This window comes from Danio rerio, chromosome 23 (genome assembly GCF_052040795.2).
Source record: "Danio rerio strain M-AB ecotype USA chromosome 23, GRCz13ab, whole genome shotgun sequence".
In the NCBI taxonomy this organism is placed as follows: Eukaryota; Metazoa; Chordata; class Actinopteri; order Cypriniformes; family Danionidae; genus Danio; species Danio rerio.
In genome coordinates this window covers 49,002,501-49,024,973 of record NC_141043.1, presented here as the reverse complement: position 1 = coordinate 49,024,973, position 22,473 = coordinate 49,002,501, and the positions used below count along the sequence as shown (strand labels likewise).

General features: G+C 41.5%; 1 protein-coding gene across 3 annotated transcripts in view; it reads left to right on the top strand.

Annotated features, from left to right (window-relative positions):
• The window catches only part of ccdc171 (coiled-coil domain containing 171), a 40,112-nt gene that overhangs the window by 12,216 nt on the left and 5,423 nt on the right, over positions 1-22,473 (top strand). For 2 of the 3 annotated variants that reach the window (XM_087307861.1, XM_087307860.1), the window contains exons 7-22: positions 660-752; positions 2,866-3,026; positions 3,892-4,108; positions 4,667-4,778; positions 4,918-4,982; positions 5,083-5,172; positions 5,390-5,569; positions 6,956-7,123; positions 7,198-7,353; positions 7,940-8,122; positions 10,953-11,331; positions 13,310-13,503; positions 15,975-16,109; positions 17,196-17,381; positions 18,084-18,208; positions 18,380-18,434. In XM_087307861.1, the coding sequence (XP_087163987.1) occupies positions 660-752; positions 2,866-3,026; positions 3,892-4,108; positions 4,667-4,778; positions 4,918-4,982; positions 5,083-5,172; positions 5,390-5,569; positions 6,956-7,123; positions 7,198-7,353; positions 7,940-8,122; positions 10,953-11,331; positions 13,310-13,503; positions 15,975-16,109; positions 17,196-17,381; positions 18,084-18,208; positions 18,380-18,434 (2,499 nt within the window). Of the gene's footprint in view, positions 1-659; positions 753-2,865; positions 3,027-3,891; positions 4,109-4,666; positions 4,779-4,917; positions 4,983-5,082; positions 5,173-5,389; positions 5,570-6,955; positions 7,124-7,197; positions 7,354-7,939; positions 8,123-10,952; positions 11,332-13,309; positions 13,593-14,277; positions 15,643-15,974; positions 16,110-17,195; positions 17,382-18,083; positions 18,209-18,379; positions 18,435-22,473 lie in introns of those variants that run through there. The other variant, XM_087307862.1, reaches the window with a different exon arrangement.

Below are 22,473 nucleotides of genomic sequence, written 5' to 3'. Positions count from 1 at the left end.
TATGTTTGATCAAACAAAAGAATAGTGAAATATGAAAGCAATGATCGCTCCCTGTGGCCTGTACAGCACCTCTCATCAGTTGGAATACAATAACTTCTGCATAGGTTATGGAGGAGACATTTTTCTTTTGTCCTATGATTACAGACATGTGCAGGAACCACCAACATTAATTACAGCACGCTAGACCACACACAACCTAAAAGAGACACTTTCACATTTGAGTTTATTAAAAAAAAAATACAAAAAGCGCCTCTTTATTAGGTGTTTGATATAACAGACAACATATACAGATATTTTACACACTTTCAGTAGTGTTTTATAAAAATTCAAAGGGTTTTCTTTAAAATGATCCCAGATTTTTGCATTTGCACCTCTGCATGTGGATTTGGGAAGCTTTTAAATTTGGGTAGACAAAATCCAGGCGGAAATCCCCAAATAGCAGCAGAGTTTAACTGGTTAATACATTACATATAGAGTCAATTGTAACTCAAAGCATTTGCTGGGGCACATTTTGACTCTTTTAAAACTGAGCACAGCTTTCTGTGAGGGTTGGCTTTAGGGATAGGCTTGGGGAGGGCACTAGATAAAGCAGTTTGTACAGAAGTGTATTGATAGAATGTCCCCACAACTCATAAAAAAACAAACCTGTGTGTGTGCAGGCAGCTCTGCAGAAGGTGAAGGTGCTGGAGCAGAGTGTGGAGTCAGAGCGGACCGCACACCTGCAGTCCAAATTCAGCTCCGAGATCATCCAGGTAACTAGACATAAACCGCTATCAGATTCTGATGGTATGATGACCTTGGGTAAAAATATCACGGTATTGCAATTACTGCTCTAAAATAAGCTCTTTTGAAATGTTTGGGTATAAAACAGCAACGTCCCCCTCCTGTGAATGCATTATATTTTATTTTAAGAAATGTTTATAATATTTTGGAGCAGTAAACGTGTCAGGCTGAGTAATTAAAGTAAATCATTGGATTCTGCTGTCTTATTAGTTTCAGAAACACAGATTTCTCCACAGCTTGAAAAAGACATCTATGGAGAGGTTTCTTTTCTGTGGATATACAGTAACGCCACTGCACTGTTCAGGGGTCCGTTCTTCGTAGCTCGGTTAAATGATCTAAGATGATTTGGCAGATTCTGGATCTTTTAATCTTGATGACTGATCTCTCGCTAATTCGGTTCTTCAAACAAGTTTGCGAATCAGATTAGAATGTCTGGATAAACTGATCTGGGATCACTGCGTGTGTTGTGAAGGACAGATCTATCGATCCTCGAAATCATGATCAGCGATGCAACGATTGGCTGGTGGCACAGCAGCGTGATGACATCATCTGATTAATATTCAATTATCCATGTGAGCAAAATGACAGAAAATTAGCAGTAAACGGCTTGTTAAATATGACACGCAATAACCTTCCACATTTGTCATGAGCTGCAGGCTTTACACTTTCATGTGTCAAGAGTATTCATCATGTATTTTAGTGCGAATCAGTGTATTTAGTTCTACATTTAGAGAAGATTTTCTTTATTATAGTAGCCGTTTTTTTAATTGGTGTAAAGAATAACTGGATGTTTACAAAAGCATTTTCATATTGGTAAAGGCGCCTGCAACTTTTGTGAAGCATCAAATCACCACCATATTAACTATCAAAACATGTTCATGACTGCATAAATGTATTATTGCTTTAAAAAAAAGTGACATATTGTGCATTTCTATTATACACAACTTGTACTAAAGCGATCTTAAAAGTTCATATCAATAAGTTTTCTTTTTGCACCACCAGGTTCATTTTGAGGGTGCAGATTGCATAAGTTTTATTAATATGTATAACTTTATTTATTTTATTAATGACTATAACTTTATATATATATAGTTAAAACGTATTTACCATTTTCCCAAGTGTATATAACTACTACTGTAGGAAAATATCAGAATTCGGAGCATACTTTCTGTATTATCTTTGCTTGAACTGAGCCGATCTAATCCTGTTTATATGAATTGAACCTGCTCCCAATCAGGTTTGAGCTAGCAGAACTGTTGGTATGACAACAACTCTCGGATCAGCTTTGAAGAACGAAACGATCCTGGATCGTGTCAAATCGTCAATATCCAAATCCAGCTAATTGAGTAAACCACGTACGAAGAACGGACCCCTGCTCTGCAGCATGCTGGATGTTGGAGCACAAGAGATGTGTTTTTCAGACGTTTGCTGAATCGTGTGATGACCAGTAGCTTTTGATGTAGAGGCTCCTATTCTGCTGGAGATACTGTTGCCCTAAAAAACTGAATAAAAACATGTAAAAAAAAATGTACATGTACTGTAGGAATAGTTTAAAGGAAAAGTTTAGCAGTTTTAAAACCTTCATTCATTCATTCATTCATTCATTCATTTTCTTGTCGGCTTAGTCCCTTTATTAATCCAGGATCGCCACAGCGAAATGAACCGCCAACTTATCCAGCACGTTTTTATGCAGCCGATGCCCTTTCAGCCGCAACCCATCTCTGGGAAACATCCACACACACATTCACACACACACTCATACACTACGGACAATTTAGCCTACCCAATTCCCCTGTACCGCATGTGTTTGGACTGTGGGGGAAACCGGAGCACCCGGAGGAAACCCACGCTAACGCAGGGAGAACATGCAAACTCCACACAGAAACGCCAACTGAGTCGAGGATCGAACCAGCAACCTTCTTCCTGTGAGGCGACAGCACTACCTACTGCGCCACTGCGTCGCCCTTAGTTTTAAAACCTGACTTTTCTAACCTGACTTTTCTAAACCGGTTATCGTCCCATACTAGGTAACACACGTGTGTATATAAGTGTGTGTGTTTGTGCTTGTGTGTGTGAGAACAGATGCGTTTGAGAGATCTGGAAGATGCTCTGGAGGTGGAGAAGAGCACTCACACTGAGGTCTCGTCCAGTCTGGAGCTCTGGAAGCAGAAGTGTGTGGAGGTGGAGCGATCAGTGGCTCACGAGAGGGAAAAATCACATCACATGAGCCTGAACATCACGCAGTAAGATAAAACACTCCAGCCTTCATTTCAGCTTTACACCACAGCCCATCCTGCTCTGTGGGAGTTGTGGGAGTTTATTAGTTATTGAGTCTATTTGTTTACATATGTAAGTGTGTAAATATATATTTGTTCAGTTTTTATGTTAAATTCAGTCATTTGATTAACTAATATGCAAATTTGGGTTTGAGTCCGGGCTGGGTCAGTTGGTGTTTCTGTGTGGAGTTTGCATGTTCTCCCCGTGGGTTTCCTCCGGGTGCTCCGGTTTCCCCCACAATCCAAAGACATGCGGTATAGAGGAATTGATGAACTAAATTGGCCGTTGTGTGTGTGTGTGTGTGTGTGTGTGTGTGTGTGTGTGTGTGTGTGTGTGTGTGAATGGAAGGGTATCTGCTGTGTAAAACATATGCTGGAGTAGTTGGCGGTTCATTCTGCTGTGGTGACCTGTGATGAATAATGGAACTTAGCCAAAGGAAAATGAATATGCAAATGCATATTTGATTTATTTACAGTAAAGTCAGTACGGCACTATTTCTTTCCTTTTAGTAGAGATATGATATGAGAGACTTGCTTTGTTTAGCAAACAAGTGGATTTAATTGGATTTGCGTTGTAAAGCTTCAATTAAAGTTGCATTATGTTTTATTTCATGTTTTATTTACTATACTCCCAAAAGTATTCAGCATAAATCTGCAAATCTTTTTACAAAATTAAGTGCAGAAGTTATAAACATTTTATTGCCAGGATGACAGTACATTATAGTGCATAATCATTACATTATAACAACCCATAATTTCTCAATTCAAATGTGAGAAAAAGCTGGATGTATTTTGTAATCAAAATCATGGATGTGTTGTTGATGTTTTTCAGATTAGAAAAGGATCTCCTCACCATGAAAACGGACCTGACTGCTCAGCTGGAGAAGGAGAAAGCCGCATCCGCTGAGCTGATTGGTCAGTTAGAGCAGGAGAGGGCGGAGTCGGAGCAGCTGTCAATTAAACTGCAGGAGCAGGAGAGGGCGGAGGCAGAGCAGCTGTCAATCAAACTGCAGGAGCAGGAGAGAGTGTGGATTGAGAGACAGCAGGAGGTAACACACACACACCTTGTATTATTGGGGATATTTGGTTTTATGTGTTAGGAATGAAATGTGCTTATTGTTATATACAGTTGAAGGCAAACCTTTTTGAAATTTCTGTGCGATATAAATTATTTTTCACAAGTGATTTTTAAAAGCAAGGATAATTTTCAAATTTTTTTCAGGATAAATTCTTATTTATTGTAGTTTGTTTGGAATGAAACTTGAAAATAAAACATTTTAAAATATATTCATTTGTATAATTATAATTAGTTTGGAGTATTTAGTCTTAATAAAGCGCTATTTTATGCCACTGAGATGGTTTTATTTGATTGTCTCTAGTTTCTCATCTCAGTCTAGTGATTTCCAATAATTTTTTTTTGCATTTCCATGTGTTTTACTACAGTTTAAAATAAATCAACTGCTAAATACTTATTTTTTCTCTTTTATTTGGCACTCTTGTTCATTTTAGACTGTCTGTCTGTCTGTCTGTTTGCGTGTGTGTATGTTTGTGTGTGTGCGTGTGTGCGTGCGTGCGTGCGTGCGTGCGTGTGTGTGTGTGTGTTTTAGGTGCAGGAGGCTCTTGTCCGTGTTCAGCAGTCCTATGATGGTCTATTGAGTGAAATAGATCAGGTTGTACAGCAGTATCAGCAGCAGGGGGCGACAGACACTTACAGCACCGGTCAGCATTGATTTAACTACACATTAACACTGTTATTACCCTGTTTATCACATTAATATTTGGCACATTCCCTATTGTATAAAGTCCTGTAAAGCGGACTTGACTTAAGTGTTTTTAAGGCTGTGTGTTTGTGTTTTAGGTCAAGCAGGAAAATGCAACCCATTGGACAGCCTGCGACAAACACTACACTACTACAGCACACAGGTACAACACACACACTCTAAACTGCATTCTGGTGTTGTGCTGTAGCTGGTAGTGTTGAACAGAAACCGATAAACTAATGTGCGTGTGTATCTGTGTGTAGTTGCAGGAGTCTGTGATAGTGATGCAGAAGATCAATCATGAGAGCAAACTGAAGGATGAAGCGGTCACTGATCTCCAGAGGAACATCCAGGTGTGTTTGAGTTGAGTGTGAGTGTGTTTGTGAGTTGCGAGTCATTGCAATCATTCATTTTTCTGCCATACACATATATTGCGATATTGATTGTAATTTTACCGGATTAAATTAAAAGCTCTATTTGGAAATTAATTATTTAAGATTCTCACACAGTAACAGCCGTTAAAAACAAACAAATGCAAATTCTAAATTGTCTGCTTGTGTTTGTCTGCAGGAGTGTGAGGCTCGCGGAGCGTGTGCGAATGAAGAGCTGAAGCGTTTGCGCGTGTGTGTCGCTGACGCCGCTGCTGATCTGCGCAGACTCACACAGCAGCTTCAGGAGGAGAAAGCACAGCATGCGCACACACATGCTCAGATGAACACGCTGCAGCAGCAGCATCACTCTGAAGACCAGGTACTGCGTCGTCTAGTTTATCATCGTCATTTAATAAATACAGTCTTTCTGGAATAATCAATATTTAAAATTTAGTTCAGAAATTGAAAGTCATAGAATTTAATTATTATTTATTTTCTGAGTTATGGAATATCTCAGATTATTGTGATCTAACATGATTGATTTGCCAGCGAATTGTCCCAGTTTGTGACATTTCTGTAAAACTATACACAGATTTACATATCTTACATATTGTTACATTCACTCAGCGGCCACTTTATTAGGTACACCTTACTTGTGCCGGGTTGGACCCCTTTATCCTTCAGAACTGCTTTAATCCTTCATGGCAGAGAATCAACAATTGCTGGATGTGGCAAACAGTTACCTGCAAACTCCATCCCATAGACTTTTCATAGCGGACTTGAAGCCAATGGAAGTCTTTTATCCACTCTTGGAAAAGTGTAAATGGTGGATTAACATTCAGCACATGATCACTAGTAAGATGTGTCATTATCTGTAACTTTAGATGTCTTGGTTTCTAAAACACAATCCGTCAGTGTTATCTTCATTCTCATCTTCAGCGTTTACAGTTTTTCGCGGTTGTAGCTCTCTCTGTCATACCAAGCCAGAAGCCATTGACTGAGTGATTGACAGCTGATATTTCAGTGCTAGAGCAGTGGTGGGCCAATAAGAAGAGCGCGAAGGCGGGGCAAGCATTACAGACTTGGCTTTGTTTACTGCAGCAAGTTGACATGACGACTGTTTTAAACCATTCCTGAACACTGCGTTTCGCATTTCAAGTGCAGAGATGCATTCTGCGTGAATGTCTCCCAAATCCGCGCATGTGCTGAACATTTTGCAGTAAAAACTGGTCGCACACAACAATTTTATGCACTCGCACACATGCTCCCAAATATATTTTGAGGTCGCATAGATGAATTTTCAGGCGCATATGCGATCAAAATGGTCGCAATTTCGAGCCCTGCCCTGTTTACACTCTGAAACTGACCCTTTTAAGCTTTGATTCTAACTGTGGGGATTTGGTTACTGTCGCTTTAAATTCTAATGTAATTGTGCTATTTTTTCAATAGAGGGCGGAGCTACAGACGGCTGTGCATCAGCATAGTGGCAGATTCACAATGGTTAATTGACAGCTGCTTCTCACTTAGGGCTGTTGATGCTAATGAGGAAGAGATGAGCACTGGTGGGCGGGGCATTCCCCCTTTAATGACATGTACAAAGGGAGAATGTCAATCAAAGTGTTCATCAAGTCTGATTAGAACAAACACAATTCATGTTTACGGTTAGAGGCTGGAGATATTCCCACACTGCTGACACACAACTGTGGTAAACCCTGCATGATAATGATTTTTGATGAATAAAGTGGCCGTATCATTGCTTGTGTAGGAGAAGCTGATGTTCCTGCACACGCTCTATCAGCGTCTGATCGCCGGCTGTGTGCTGGTGACGCCCCCGCACTGCATGCTGGGTAGCTTCTCATGGGCGGAGCTTAGCGCAGTGGTGCAGGAGCATATGGACACGCTGACCTCTGACCTCTCCGCAGCCAATCAGAAGGTGAACGGAGTTTTAATGGAAGTGTTTGCTGTAGATGTGCAGTCCTGTAGCGTCCGCTGTGTGCGTCTGTATAGGTGTCGTATCTGGAAAAGGTGTGTGAGGGGAAATCAGCGGCGCTGGAGAGTGTGAGAACACAACTGAGACAACGAGAGGAGAGCTGGAGCAAGCAGAGAGAAGATCTGAACACACAACACGCACACACTAACAACCAGCTTCAGATGAAGATACAGGTACACGCACACACACACACACACACACACTTACAACCAGCTTCAGATGAAGATACAGGTGTACACACGCACACACACACACACACACACACACTTACAATCATCTTCAGATTAAGATACAGGTACACGCACACACACACACACACACAAACAAACACACACACACACACACACACACACACTAACAACCAGCTTCAGATAAAGATACAGGTACACACATACACACACACACACACACACACTAACAACCAGCTTCAGATAAAGATACAGGTACACACACACACACACACACACACACTAACAACCAGCTTCAGATGAAGATACAGGTACACACACACACACACACACACACACATACACACTAACAACCAGCTTCAGATAAAGATACAGGTACACACACACACACACACACACACACACTAACAACCAGTTCCAGCTAAAGATGCAAGTACATACACACATAACCAGCGTCAGCTGTAGTTATAGGTACACACACAGGCATGCACACGTAAACACGTTTTTTTAAGTTAGTGCATTGCATTATGGGAAGCCGCTCCTCCAACATGATGCTTTATTGTATCATCAGGATGTGAGCCGGCAGCTAGAGCAGGCCAAGGGATGTGTCCGGTCTCTGGAGCATGCTCAGTGCGAGCAAGAACAGGAAGTGATGCGTCTGCAGGTGATGGTGAGCACACGTGGCCAACAGGAAGTGTGTCTGCTAGCGGCCTGCGGATTGCTTGCAGGTTGTGTGCGCGGTCTGAGACAACAGGTGAGCAATTCCATGCAAATGTCAACCTCACCATGAAAAAGTTTTGTTTTTACCAAAATAGTGAAATCCTTTCTAGGTATTTTGTGTAGGCTTGTGCGTTTCAGTACTGTAAAAATACACCGAAACGTCTCTGTCAATGTTTTTTTTTTTTAACAATTATATTTGATTTGCCAAACTCACACAAGCAGCACTTTCACATCTGACACATCCACTTACATTTACATTTAGTCATTTAGTCATTCAGCAGATGCTTTTATCCAAAGCAACTTACAAATGAGGACAAGTAGGCAATTTACACAACTATAAGAGGAACAATGAAGAAGTGCTGTAGGCAAGTTTCAGGAATGTAAAGTGTAAGAAGCAAAACTTTAGTATTTTTTTTGTAATATAGTTAGCAGTAGAACCAGAGAGGCAATTGCAGATTAGGAAGGGAAATGGAGACTAAATAGTTGAGTTTTTAGTGGTTTCTTGAAGACAGCGAGTGACTCTGCCGTTCTGATGCAGTTAGGGAGTTCATTCCACCAACTGGGCAGATTGAGCGTGAGCATTCGCGAAAGTGATTTCTTCCCTCTTTGGGATGGAACCACGAGGCGACGTTCATTCACAGAACGCAAGTTTCTGGAGGACACATACATCTGCAGAAGTGAGTGCAGATAAGAAGGAGCAAAGCCAGAAGTCGCTTTGTAAGCAAACATCAGAGCTTTGAATATGATGCGAGCAGCAACTGGCAGCCAGTGCAAACGGATGAGCAGCGGAGTGACATGTGCTCCTTTAGCTTCATTAAAGACCACTCGTGCTGCTGCGTTCTGAAGAGCAGATGAAGAAGCAGCTACATCCATAACGAAGCTTTCCATCATAAATGCAGAAATGTCACATAACAAACTCAATCATGTTTGTTCAATAGAGAGCAGCTCCTGTTGAGGGGTGTTGTTTCTGTTGGGTTGTGCTGTTTAATTCACTGAATTCCTACAGAGTTTCTTGTAGACTGCAAACTTTTTTAGTCACATCCATGACACAGTTTCAAGAGTTCACACTTAGCTGATGATTTACAATAAACTTGTTTGGCATGCTGTCCCAGGAGAGGGGAAGGAATTTTCGAGCCCAGGGCTCCCTCCCCTTCGCAGGACGAGAGGGGAGATTGAGCTCAGGTAGATCTCAGAAACTCCCTGGCTGACATGACTAATGCCAAGACTGCAGGATTTTCAAAGTAGTCATGTCACAGATCGTGTTCACACTGCAGGACTATCTTGGCTAGCGTTCTGTCGCTGCTTTGTTTACACTGCAAGATGGATCAGCGACAGGAGAATTCACACTGAATGACTTCACAATAGGAAGAATCACTCTGTCAAAACTATGTCTCACAACCAAACACATGTCGTATATCTTTGGTTAATAACTACATAACGAGAAAGAAGCCTTTAATGGGGTAGAAAATGTACATATCACCTGGGTTTAAAAGGAATTAGCAATTTCTCCTCAATTTTTTTACATTTATTTCTTTTCGAACCATGTTGTGATATTGCCCACATGACACGTCAAACAGACACTGGTTCATTCATTCATTCATTTTCTTGTCGGCTTAGTCCCTTTATTAATCCAGGGTCGCCACAGCGGAATGAACCACCAACTTACGTTTTTACGCAGTTGATGCCCTTCCAACCGCAACCCATCTCTGGGAAACATCCACACACTCATACACTACGGACAATTTAGCCTACCTAATTCACCTGCACCACATGTCTTTAGACTGTGGGGGAAACCAGAGCACCCGGAGGAAACCCACACGAACGCAGGGAGAACATGCAAACTCCAGACAGCTAGACAGTAGTTGTCGTTTGGCTAAAGCCTGATTTATACTTCTGCGTCAAGTGACCGGCGTAACTCACGGCGCATGCAACGCGCGTGGCTGTGCATTTATACTTCTGCTGCTGTCTCTGTTGGTCTGCATTAACACTTCCGAAACGCTAGTTGGCAGTGAGGTGTAAATGTTCCTCTGTGTCGAGTTTCTTCGCTTCTGTTTTGCTATTCTGAACACTTCCTGGATGTACAAGTGACTCAAACTCGCTCATTTTGAGGCAGGAACCGGCGGACGTGCAGCAACTTTAACTATGAGGTAAACACAGAACAAAACTTTCCATCCGGAGCTTCTTCACGGGACTCCACACTTGTAAACAATCGCTCGCACCATTCGCGCGGCTCTCGGTCCCACCCAGACTCGTCAGCGCTACCAAGCCGACCAATCACAGAGCTTGCGCTACGCGTTGTTGCGACGTGTAGTTACATTTTTTGAGAGGCGCACGTCAGTGACGGCGATGGTCACGGCGAAGGGCTATGCGTCAGCGCCGTAGCTTACGCCAATGTTTGACGCAAAAGTATAAATCAGCCTTTAGTCTGTTGACATATGATGCATACCCTTGGACGGTGGGAGGAAACCAGGGAACCTGAGGGAAACCCATGCAGACAAGGGGAGAACATGTGCACTCCACACAGAAATGCCAACCAGCCCGGCAACGACCAGAGCAAACCACTGTTATACAATGACTTGCCTAATTACCCTAACTTTACCCTAATTACCCTAGTGAAGCCTTTACATGTCACTTTAAGCTGAACACTAGTGTCTTGAAGAATATCTAGTCTAACATTATTTACTGTCATCATGACAAAGAGAAAATAAACCAGTTATTAGAGATGAGTTATTAACACTATCATGATTAGAAAATCTGCTCTCCGTTAAACAGAAATTGGGCAAAACTATACTGGGGGTGAATAATTCTGACTTCAGCTCTATGTTTTGGGTTTTTACTGTAAATGTCTATCGTGTGTTTGTCAGGTGTGTTTGCTGGCGATGCAGAAGGCCATGCTGCAGGAGCGAGTGTGTGACGCACAGATCCTGAGGTCAGAGGTCAGCAAGCTGCTGCATGCGCTGGCTGGCGGTGAGGTCAAAGGTCGTGCTGCACGCAGGTTCCGTGTGTGTGTGATGGCAGTGCTGGCGTTGGGTCGTCTGCGGGCTCTGGGTCGCAGGTCTACAGTGATGTTCAGGGTGCCGCTGCGCTTCGGGACGCAGACTCTGGTGTGTGTGAACGAGCTGAAGACCAGAGAGGACGAGGAGGAGAGGAACAGCAGAGTGATGAAGACGCTCTCAGACTCTGAGCTGCTCGCCCTCATTCAGTCCTCCATGGAGGAAGTACAGCGGGAAATGAAGAGAAGCGGTGAGAGGAGGCTTTTACAGGATATGTGTTGTGTTGTGTTGTGTTGTGTTGTGTTGTGTTGTGGCTGAAGGGCATTAGTACACTGGTCTCTGGTATGCTTGATTCTGATTGGTCAGTCTCATCATTCCCTATAACAAATGGTTAATTTAATATAATACCAATCATCGTGACTTGACAATTAGTATATGTACACTCACTGGCCACTTTATTAGGTACACCTTACTTGTACTTGGACCCCTTTTGCCTTCAGAACTGCTTTAATCCTTCATGTCAGTGATTCATCAAGCTACTGGAAATATTCCTCAGAGATTTTGCTCCATATTGTCATGATAGCATCACACAGTTGCTGCAGATTTGTCGGCTGCACATCCATGATGCCAATCTCCCGTTCCACCACATCCCAAAGCTGCTCTATTGGATTGAGCTCTGGTGACTGTGGAGGCCATTTGAGTACAGTGAACTCATCGTCATGTTCAAGAAACCAGTCTGAGATGATTGAGCTTTATGACATGCTGCGTTATCCTGCTGGAAGTAGCCATCAGAAGATGGAGACACTGTGCTCATAAAGGGATGGACATGGTCAGCAGCAATACTCAGGTAGGCTGTGGCGTTGATGCTCAATTGGTACTAATGGACCCAAAGAAAATCTCCCCCACACCATTACACCACCACCACCAGCCTGAACCGCTGATACAAGGCAGGATGATCCATGCTTTCATGTTGTTGAGGACAAATTGTGAGTCGAGCATCCGAATGTGTCAGCAGAAATGGAGACTCATCAGAGCAGCAACGTTTCTCCAATCTTCTATTGTCCAGTTTTGGTGAGTCTGTGTGAATTGTAGCCTCAGTTTCCTGTTCTTAGCTGACAGGAGCGGCACCCGGTGTGCTCTTCTGCTGCTGTAGCCCATCCGCCTCAAGGTTGGACGTGTTGTGTGTTCAGAGATGCTCTTCTGCAGAGCTCGGTTGTAACGAGTGCTTATTTGAGTTACTGTTGCCTTTCTATCAGCTGGAGCCAGTCTGGCCATTCTCCTCTGACCTCTGGCCTCATCAACAAGGCATTTGTGCACACAGAACTGCCGCTCACTGGAGATTTCCTCTTTGTCGGAGCATTCTCTGTAAACCCTAGAGATGGTTGTGCGTGAAAATCCCAGTAGATCAGCAGTTTCTGAAATACTCAGAGCAGCCCGTCTGGCAGCAACAACCATGCCACGTTCAAAGTCACTTAAATCCTCTTTCTTCCCCATTCTGATGCTCAGTTTGAACTGCAGCAGATCCTCTTGACCATGTCTACATGCCTAAATGCAGTGAGCTGCTGCCATGTGATTGGCTGATTAGAAATTTGCGGACAGGTGTACCTTATAAAGTGGCCGGTGAGTGTAATAATATATATGAATATATGATTTATTAATATCTATAATATATGAAGAGATTTTTGTGATGCAAAAGTACAAAATGAACACAATAATGAAAAATAAAACATTATAATTAGCAGACGAAGCCGATGCCGAGACTGAACATTGAAGTTTAAGAAATCGGTGGATTAATTTGCACAGATTAATTGTTTGCCTTTAGAATAAGCAGCAAAATAAACATTTATTCATTCGTTCATTTTCTTTTTGGCTTAGTCCCTTTATTAAACTGAGTTTGCCACAGCGGAATGAACCGCCAACTTATCCAACTTATGTTTTAAGCAGTGAATGCCTTTCCAGCTGCGACCCATCTCTTGGAAACCACCCATACACTCTCATTTACACACATACACTACAGAAAATTTAGCACCCAGAGGAAACCCACGCCAACAGGGGGAGACCATGCAAACTCCACACTGAAACGCTAACTGACCCAGCCGAGGCTCGAACCAGCAACCTTCTTGGTGTGAGGCGAACGTGGTACCCACTGCGCTAAAATAAAAAAAAAAACAAGCCCTCTTGTGAAGCCCTGTAAATGTTGAAGTGTAGTGTGTGTGTGTCTGTGTCAGGCGGTGTGAAGGACTCTGGTTTGGCGTCGGCGGCTCAGAGCGCCTGTAGGAAGCTGTTGGAGCGGCTGCTGATCGATGTGGACTCGCGCTGCGCTGGGCATTATGGGAAAAACTCGTTGTCACGCCGACTGGGGGATGGACTGCACACGCTCACAGCTGACCTGGGCACTGAACACAGCTACTGTAACAGCGAGGTAAACACTGCCTTCTCCACTGCAAACACCGAGCACCTTAATACCAGAATACATGCAGGATTTAAAGGTGCAGTGAAGCGCTTTGAAATGTGATTTGAACTGAAACATGCCATGCGTTTACACTGCATGGTTCAAGTGACCCAGTTCTGTTTTTTCTCCACCCATGTGGCACAGATGGGATATGCTCCACGTATACATGTAAGCAGGAGAAAATCACATGGAGTCTGATTCACCCAGATCAGATTTAGGCCTCGTTCAGATGTGGACATTTATTTGGTATGAATCTTAAACATGCCCCCTGGTCTGCAGTGTAAGCAGGTAGATCAGATTTTCACCTGTCAATGCGAGTCACACACCATTAAAATACTGTAGCAAATGATGTCAGCTTAATTTTAAGCCTAATTTCAGGAGAATCCCAAACCTTAAATCTTCTATATAGGAACAAATAAAGCATGTAGCACAAGTTAATGCATATAATGACATGCATATATGCGAGTGTGAGTGCACTATATCCGCAGTGCAAACAATATATTCTAAAATAAAACTAAGCATGACTACTCAGTCATCAATTTCAGTGCTTCCCACAGGTTTGAAATAAACTTGCTGTGGTTGCCAGATTGAAACGCACATAAATGGTCAACTACATGCGACAAACAAAACTATATTTTTATATATTATGACACTTTTTTTTTTCTTTTTTTGAAAGATTTATTTATTATAAATGGATAGGACAGTATTTCAGGCAGGAAACGAAGTGGGAGAGAGAGGGGGTAGGGATGGGAAATGTGCCAACTGTTATGACTCTGTTATACACCTTTTCTTTTCAGTGGGTTAAAGTTATTAAAAAAAGGCTGTTGAAATAAAAGGAATCCACTATTTCTCTTTTATGCTATTTAGGAGCCATGTGCACCCACTGACACGTAAAGGCTGCTCTCTCTTTCTCTCTTTTGTTTGCTTTATTGACATGACATTTATTGCCAAAACATTTTAGATGTGTATAAAGTAGGGATGCCACGGTTCTCGATATAATATTGAACCGTACGGTACGACCTCCACTGTTCAATACGCGCTTGTAAATTGCGGTTTTCTCAGTTTTGCGTTTAAATAATTTATGTGCGTTTTAAATCTCCCCGAATTGACTGTGTGTGCCTCTAAATCCATGAGCTGAGATGAGGAAACTCCTCGCCGCAAGTAAATATCCCATCACACTCTAAAGTTAGGGGGCGCTTGACCATCACTCCACACTTTAACATGGCGAGCGGCGGTGAAGTGAGGCAACAGTACGAGAAAGCGCCGGTGTCTTTCAAATCTGCAGTGTGAGGACATTTCAGGTTTGCCGGTAAGTATAATGCCAATAAAAGAAAAAACAGTGAACAAACTGTGTGCGAGCATTGATTTACACGTATAACCATGACTGCACATCTGCAGCGCATCACCCAGCAATATCACTGTCTGAAGGCAGGAGAGTAGAGAAGGTAATAAAGTCCTCCAAACAGCAACAATCCCTCACTGAACCTTTCCAGCAAACAAACCCAACTGGTTCTGAGAGACACATAAAATAGCAAAGGCAGTGCGGGTGATTATTGCTGAAGATTTCCAGCCGTTTTCAGTGATTGGAGATGTGGGCTTCTGTCATCTTATAAAAGCACTCGATCCGCGTTACAGACTACAGTCTGGCATTGTGTCAGCACCGAGATAATGAAGATGCTTTATTTATGTTCACTGAAGTACAAATATGTTGATCTGAAATGGCCAATTTATCTTTATTAACTCCACGTGTGTTTATTTTCAAAGTGGAGGATTTTATGTGTTGCCCAGTTTGTACATGGGCGACCAGCAGCTGTGAGATTTCACTGTTCATTTTATTATACAATACACCAGGAACTACTGTACTTTTCTTCGCTTTTAAGTAAAACAAAATGACTATTGCAATAAATCAGTTTTATTATTTTTTTTTTCCTTAACCTCTTACTGTTCCTATTGCCTATAGAATAAAAAAAAATGTGTCAAGCCATGAGAACCAAACCGAAAACCATGTTAAAAAACCGAGTTATGTATTGAACCGTGGGCTAACTGTATTGTTGCATCCCTAGTATAAAGTATGCAATAAATTAACATACATGAATAAAATATACAGCAAATGAGAAATAAATAATAGAAAAAAAGGAATAAAAATAGACATTATTGCTCAAAATTATAATAATTACTAGAATAAGAAGTGTAGATTATTTTAACAAGGCAAATGAGTTGATCAGCCAATTCTAATGATGTACAGATATTTTGCAGGAAGTATATTTGGTTCTCTTGAGTATGTTGTAAAGTCGATTATTAAATGATTAATCATTTAGGGCTCTATTTTGGCGATCCATGCGCAAAGTGCAATATGCATTCAGGGCGTGTCGAAAGACGAAAAAATAAATAACACGAGGATGCTATATACTGTGTGTGTGTGTGTGTGTGTGCATGCGCAGGTGATGGCAGCGTCTCTTCAGAAGCACATCCTGCAGTTCACACAGCGTCTGCATTCAGCGGAGGTCGAGCGCAGAAACCTGAGACTGGAAATCTCCCGCATCAGACGCACAAACACCTGCGAGGACACACACACCGTGAGTAAACACCGATCATCTTTACACATTAATATGCATTTAAGTCTTACTGAAGCACATCAACAAGTGTTTCACAGCTTCCATGCAGATATGAAGCAGCAGAACTGTTTGCAACACTGATGATCATCATGAATATTTATTAATCAGCAAATCCTCATATCAGAGGGATTCTTGAGGGATCTTGTGACACTGAAGGCTGGAGTAATGATGAGGAAAATTCAGCTTTACTGAAATTAATGGGAAGAGTTTATACCCCATTATGAAAGTAAAACACACTCTAATAGGTAGTGTAATCTACTCAACAATTAGTGCAGTGTGTGGATGAGAGGGGGCAGTGTTACGATGTGATCCAGTTATGTTGTGGTTCTGTGCCTGCTGGTGATGGTTGCTGTATGGTTAACAATGATAACAGTTGCAATAACTAGGTTAATTTAAATTTAAATAAATTAAAATTAAAATTGTGCGGATTTTGGGCATCTTTTAGGCTGGATAAAGGCAGCTATATCTGGCAACACTGTTCATTTATTCATTTTCTTTTCGGCTTAGTCCCCTTAATGATCTGGGATCACCACAGCGGAATGGACCACCAACTATTTCAGCATATGTTTTACACTGCGGATGCCCTTCCAGCTGCAACTCATTGCTGGGAAACACCCATACACACTCATTCACACTACAACCAATTTAGTTAATCAATTCCCCTCTAGCGCGTGTGTTTGGACTGTAGGGGGAAACTGGAGCACCCGGAGGAAACCCAATCGTGCGTGAAGCAATCCTGCTACCCACTGTGCCACCGTGACGCCCGGCACTGTTCATTTATTACATTTATAATCTTAGAAATAATTTTTCTAATATAGTCACTTTAATGTTTGCATGTATTTGACCATTTAGGTATGCAGCTTGAGCTAAATAAGTAAATAAAAATAAATAAATGTTTTTCATGTGTGTAATTGTTGGAGGCCAAATCAAAATAGAATTTCAATTAATTTTACAGCCCTAATAATATGTGCCGTTACTTGAAAAAACATATTTCACATTTTTTAACTGCTATAGTGTTCATTTGACATGTTTATGTGTGTGTGTCAGGTGTGTGTCCCTCTCCAGCAGTTTGAGAGTGTGTGTGAGGATCTGAGCAGTGCTCTACAGAGGGAGCTGCGCGCTCAGACTCTCCTGCGTGACCAGGCCTCTCAGCTGCAGCAGCTGGGCCTCAGCATGGAGCTGCACACGGGGGACCAGATGGAGAAAGACCGCACGCTCACACAGGCTGTACAGGTACACACACACACACACACAAATATAACCCCTCACAGATCTCTCTTTTAAATTAACATTTTCTACAGGATGCTTAAAGTAATGTATTAGTGTATATACATTATAATGCTTAGTACAAGACAAAACTAATCTAATAAAAAAAAAACTGAAGATCACAGTACAAGTACACCTAAATTAATGTGTTGGGAAAATATAAAAAAAACATTTAAAAAGTAGGAAAACTCAAGAGAAACATAAAAAATGTAGAATTTTGTAGACATTTATTAGACATTTTATAATATATCATATTTTTTTTGTGTGTGTGTATATTTATACAACAGTTCTGTCTGGATCTCGAATCTGATTGGCTGATAGCTGTGATATATTTAAGTAATATCAGCATCTGTACAGCCTCTTTACCCTTTGTGTATTACTCCGCCACTACAGTTTGACAAATATTACTGCGGTTACACAACAAAATATACTTTTGAGGCTTTTTTAGTCAAATTATAGTTGTTTAGATTGCAACTATGCAGTTTATTTGCAAGAATAGTGCCTATATTAAAGTATTTACTATTTTAGAGAGACAGCTCGTCAGCAACAGTTGACGTTTTCTATCCACAAGATGGCGACAGAACCGCATAATAAGCCCTTATTATTATTATTAGTTAAGACCATAAAATCCTCCCTCACACTGTAAAAGTGTTTCCTCTGTTTGGTCAGAGTCTGTCAGATGCCAAGCAGGAGTTGCGGAGGAAAGAGCAGTTGGTGCGTTCACTGGGGAAACAGCTCAGCCAATCACAGCTGGAGAACCGACGGCTACAGCAGGACATCAGCAGCACAGCAAAGTAACACATACATAAACACACACACATACACAGTATGAGTTTGAAACTCCAGCACTTATATATCAGAATATATTTAATTCTAAATCAACTTTGGGATCTGATTTGATATAACTTTAGGATAGTAGGTCACAGCATTCACTCTGGATCTTACTCCGTTTTCTGTGTTTGCAGGAATGAAGAGACTCTGATGAGCTACATGAAATCAGTGGAGGAGTGTTTAAAAGAGGCAAGTACATTAAAATACATTACAATACTACATTTCACTTATTAAACACTTCACATTGAGTAAAATCATAAAGTTCTACAGAAAAACACACATGAAGAACTAACTATTAACTAACATTTACACACAGACTAAAAACAATTCAAACAATACAATACATGAAATCAAATCTGATCCAGAGGTCACCGTAACCGAATATTTTCCGTCATTGACGGATTTTATTTAGCAGTGATGGAAAAATCTGAAGGTGATCCGTCATTTTGACAGATTATGCTGAGGGTGATCTATTGTAATTTGTAATTTGCTAACTGTAATTCCCACTCCTGTCCAGCTGATGGCGATTGCCCTTGTTTTGTCTCCTCTTTGTCGGTCACCGCTGCCTGCGTAGAGTTGCAAAAATCTCACAGCAGCTGAGTGTGAGAAGTTTCTTTAAACAGCCAAAGAGTTGTGATATTAATAATAAAGGTGAAAAAAGAGGAAGTGATTCAGTGGACGATAAAGAACAAACAGACAAAATCCTCAGTCGCCGACAGCTGTAATGCTGCGTTCACACCAGACGCGGAACGCGCGGATATATCGCAATATTCGTGCGTAAATAGCCGCATGAACATTTGAGTTTACTCGCTTCATTCGCGTGTCAAATTCACTTCAGAACAGATTCGCGTGATGGGCAGGGCTTCTGTCTGCCCGGTGACTCTAGCTTCATAGCTAAAGGGCTAACATGGATTTTATGAAGAAAATAACTGTTTATGTGCTTTATGAAGGCTGATAAACAGCGCTGAAACGTTTAGGGTCGTGTCTGAGTCCACTAGATCCTTTCAGAGGTGCACCCAGCTCTTTAAGCTCATAAACTCCTCCAGTAACTTAACCTGGATGACGGAGACTTTCAGTGGTGCTTCTGACTGAGTCAAGCCCAGTTTGATGAACTTCTTGTCGGTGTCTGCTGGGGGATTTCCTCTGGGACACCGACAACAGGCGATACGTCACAATCACGCCCCCACAAGAGCAAGCCCCTGATTGGTTAACGAGGATTTTCGAACTCAAGCAATTCGCGCGAAACGCACGTTAAGCAAGTCAAACGCTCAATTCGCGCCGCGCCATTAGCGCGTATCGCACCACAGGATGTCTATTCGCGCGTTTGCATTGACTTAACATGTAAATCACTCGCGCTTGATGCGCGTTCTGCGTCTGGTGTGAACGCAGCATTACGAGCCAACCAAGGAGGTCAGGTGCTTTGGAGTGCGTTGTGAGCACTACCGAACGCAGAGGGGTGCAGCCTGTAGTATTTTTTAGTGTTTGCAGGATCAGGAAATCCCACATTCAGAGAATTCAGCAAACTTAGTTCTTATCACAGCCTTAGGAGAAATGTTTCCTAACTTTAAAACGCTGACTGAAGTGGCGCTAGTATATCCGATCTTTGGTCAAGAGAAGTCGACTTTCCACAGAATTTAATGACCATTGCCTCTGCATCAGTCTCCCTTGATGCGTTTGATTACGCACAGGCCAGCACCCAGTTCAGGTCGACGCAGGAGGAAGATACGAGTTAAGGCAGATATAAGTTTTTGTTAATTTGTCAAATAAATAAATAAATGAATAATTTAGCCTTTATGCTCGTCGTGCATCTTTATTATTAAAATATGAATGAAAAAAGCGATTAGGAAGTCAAAATGACGGACGATGAGAAAGTCTAACGCGACCTCTGAAATGATCATATTGATGCTGCTAGTGTTGTGGTAAACAATTCATCTGTGCAGGTCATTTAGAAATAAACAATAATAGATTGCCCTTGTTTTTTTTTTAATCTGAAAATGCACTTCCTGTTTGTTTTGAGTTAAATTCTCAGATTAGTGGTCCTATCATACAGCAAGTGCAATAAGGCGTTTTTGCATGATCAGTTGCTATTTTCAGACCAGCACAACCCTAATTTCCCTGTTTTGTGCCACCTTGTTTAAACAGCAAATTCTTTTGCGCCCCCTTGTGGACTCATGGGTGTGCTGGTGTATTAAGGAGGTGTGTTAAGGCGCATAGTTGGAGCGTTGCTAGTTTGAGGATCTGAAATAGACCGCACTATTGACCAACTAAACCTGCTCTAAAGTCCAGCACAGAGCGCGTTAGTTATGAGTCTATGCAGGTCCAAACACATGATCAGCAATACACAAATATCTTTACAGATGAAAACAATTAAAATGATCCAGAAGAGATCATGTTCTACATCAATATGAACAGCACTGCCTCCATGCCTTCTTCACCTCAGGGGGCTTTTTCAGTTTATTCATGATAATCTGCATCTGTATAATGTTATTATTATTATCAGTGTTATTTATTATCTGCAGATTTATATTTGCTTTATTTAAAACTAGTGTAAATTTGTCCACCTGTGGGGTTTTGGTGATGTCTGCATCACCATATGCGGCATAAGTTGGGTCAGACGGAATCTGCAGACGTTTTTTGCTGAGAATTTAGGAAATAATCTGCGGATTTCTACGGAATTATTTTGGGAGTTTCATAACTAAAACCTTAATATGTGAAATAAAAATAATATCTTTTTAACTTTTATTTAATGTTTAAAATGAAAATGCAATTAGATTCACTTTATTTGGTAAACAAAGCAAGTCTCATATAATATCTCTACTAAAAGGCCGAGAATATTACTGTACAAACTGCATTGTACATAAATCAGATGAACATTTTCATATTAGTCAATAATATTGCTGTAATTATTTTAAAACCTAAATAAATATAGATTTACACACATTTACTCAAGTAAATAAACAAAAAAATCTGTGGATATCTGCAGAAAATCTGCAGAATTCTGAGCGCACAGATTTAGTGTGAGCCTAGCCATAAGAACAGGACGTGTGTTTGGATGTAACTCAGTTTTCTGAGCACACTTCATTATTATCGTTCATTTATTCCTTTGCTGGAGATTAGAACTGAATTTAGAAATAGTTTTGAAGCAAATCTTTGAGCTTAACAAAGGAAATTAAATATGTGGGCTGATGGATGTGTTCAGTGGAGTGAGTTTCCACCGTTTCCTCACTTCCCCAAAGTAAAGGAGTAAAGTGAAGGAGTAAAGTAAAGAGGCTGAATGGAGGAGGCTCGTTCTATATCCTCGCGCTGCAAATGCTCTGTTTAGCTGTTTTCTCGCTAGTGAAGTGTTCAGTTTTTACTCTTACAAAGTCGCCATGTAAAAAGTAAATGCACCATGGAGCGACACAACTGACTCTTAAAGGAAATGAGAGACGAGACTCTGATTGATTTAATGATCAAAACACACTCAGAACTCATTACGAGAATAAGCACAACCCTGTTAGACCATGTGCCGGGGGGCAGAACAGACTTCTCTATCCTTAAAAGAGCAAAGTGGATTCGGACATGACCTTAATGCTTTTGCACCAGAGCTTTAGACTTTGCGTCTAGACTAGGGGTGTTCAATCCTGTGCCTGGAGATCTACCTTCCTGCAGATTTCAGTTGCTACCCATATCAAACACACCTGCCTGTAATTTTCAAGTGGAGTTCAGGTCTTAATTAATTGGTTCAGGTATGTTTGATTTGGGTAGCAGCTGAAATCTGCAGGAAGGTAGATCTCCAGGAACAGGATTGAGCACCCCTGGTCTAGACTGTTAAAATAGAGCCCTAGGTCTGTCTGAGGTAGTAGGTGTGGCTAACATACTTAACCACGCCCCTCCAGCTGTCAGTTTTGACAACAGACAGAAATGGTGAGCAGGAGGAATCTGTTACCGTACGTTCACACCGAAAGCGGAGAGAGCGTCCAAGGTCGCTCTGGCCGCCCTGGCAACAACGCTGTCTGCCTTCAGCTCCGGCGGCAGAAGCGTCAAAACTCGCTACATTGATCTCGTATTTAAAGGAGCCGTTGCAGCATATCAGTTACATTCCTGCATAAGACATGTTTCTAGCGTGAAAATGTTGCGCACTTCTTATCATATTCATACAACAATGGAAGATCAAGTTGTGTGTGGTGTGGCTTTGCTCCATTTATCCAATATGTGTCCATATGTCTGAAATATCCTGAAGCAGCTA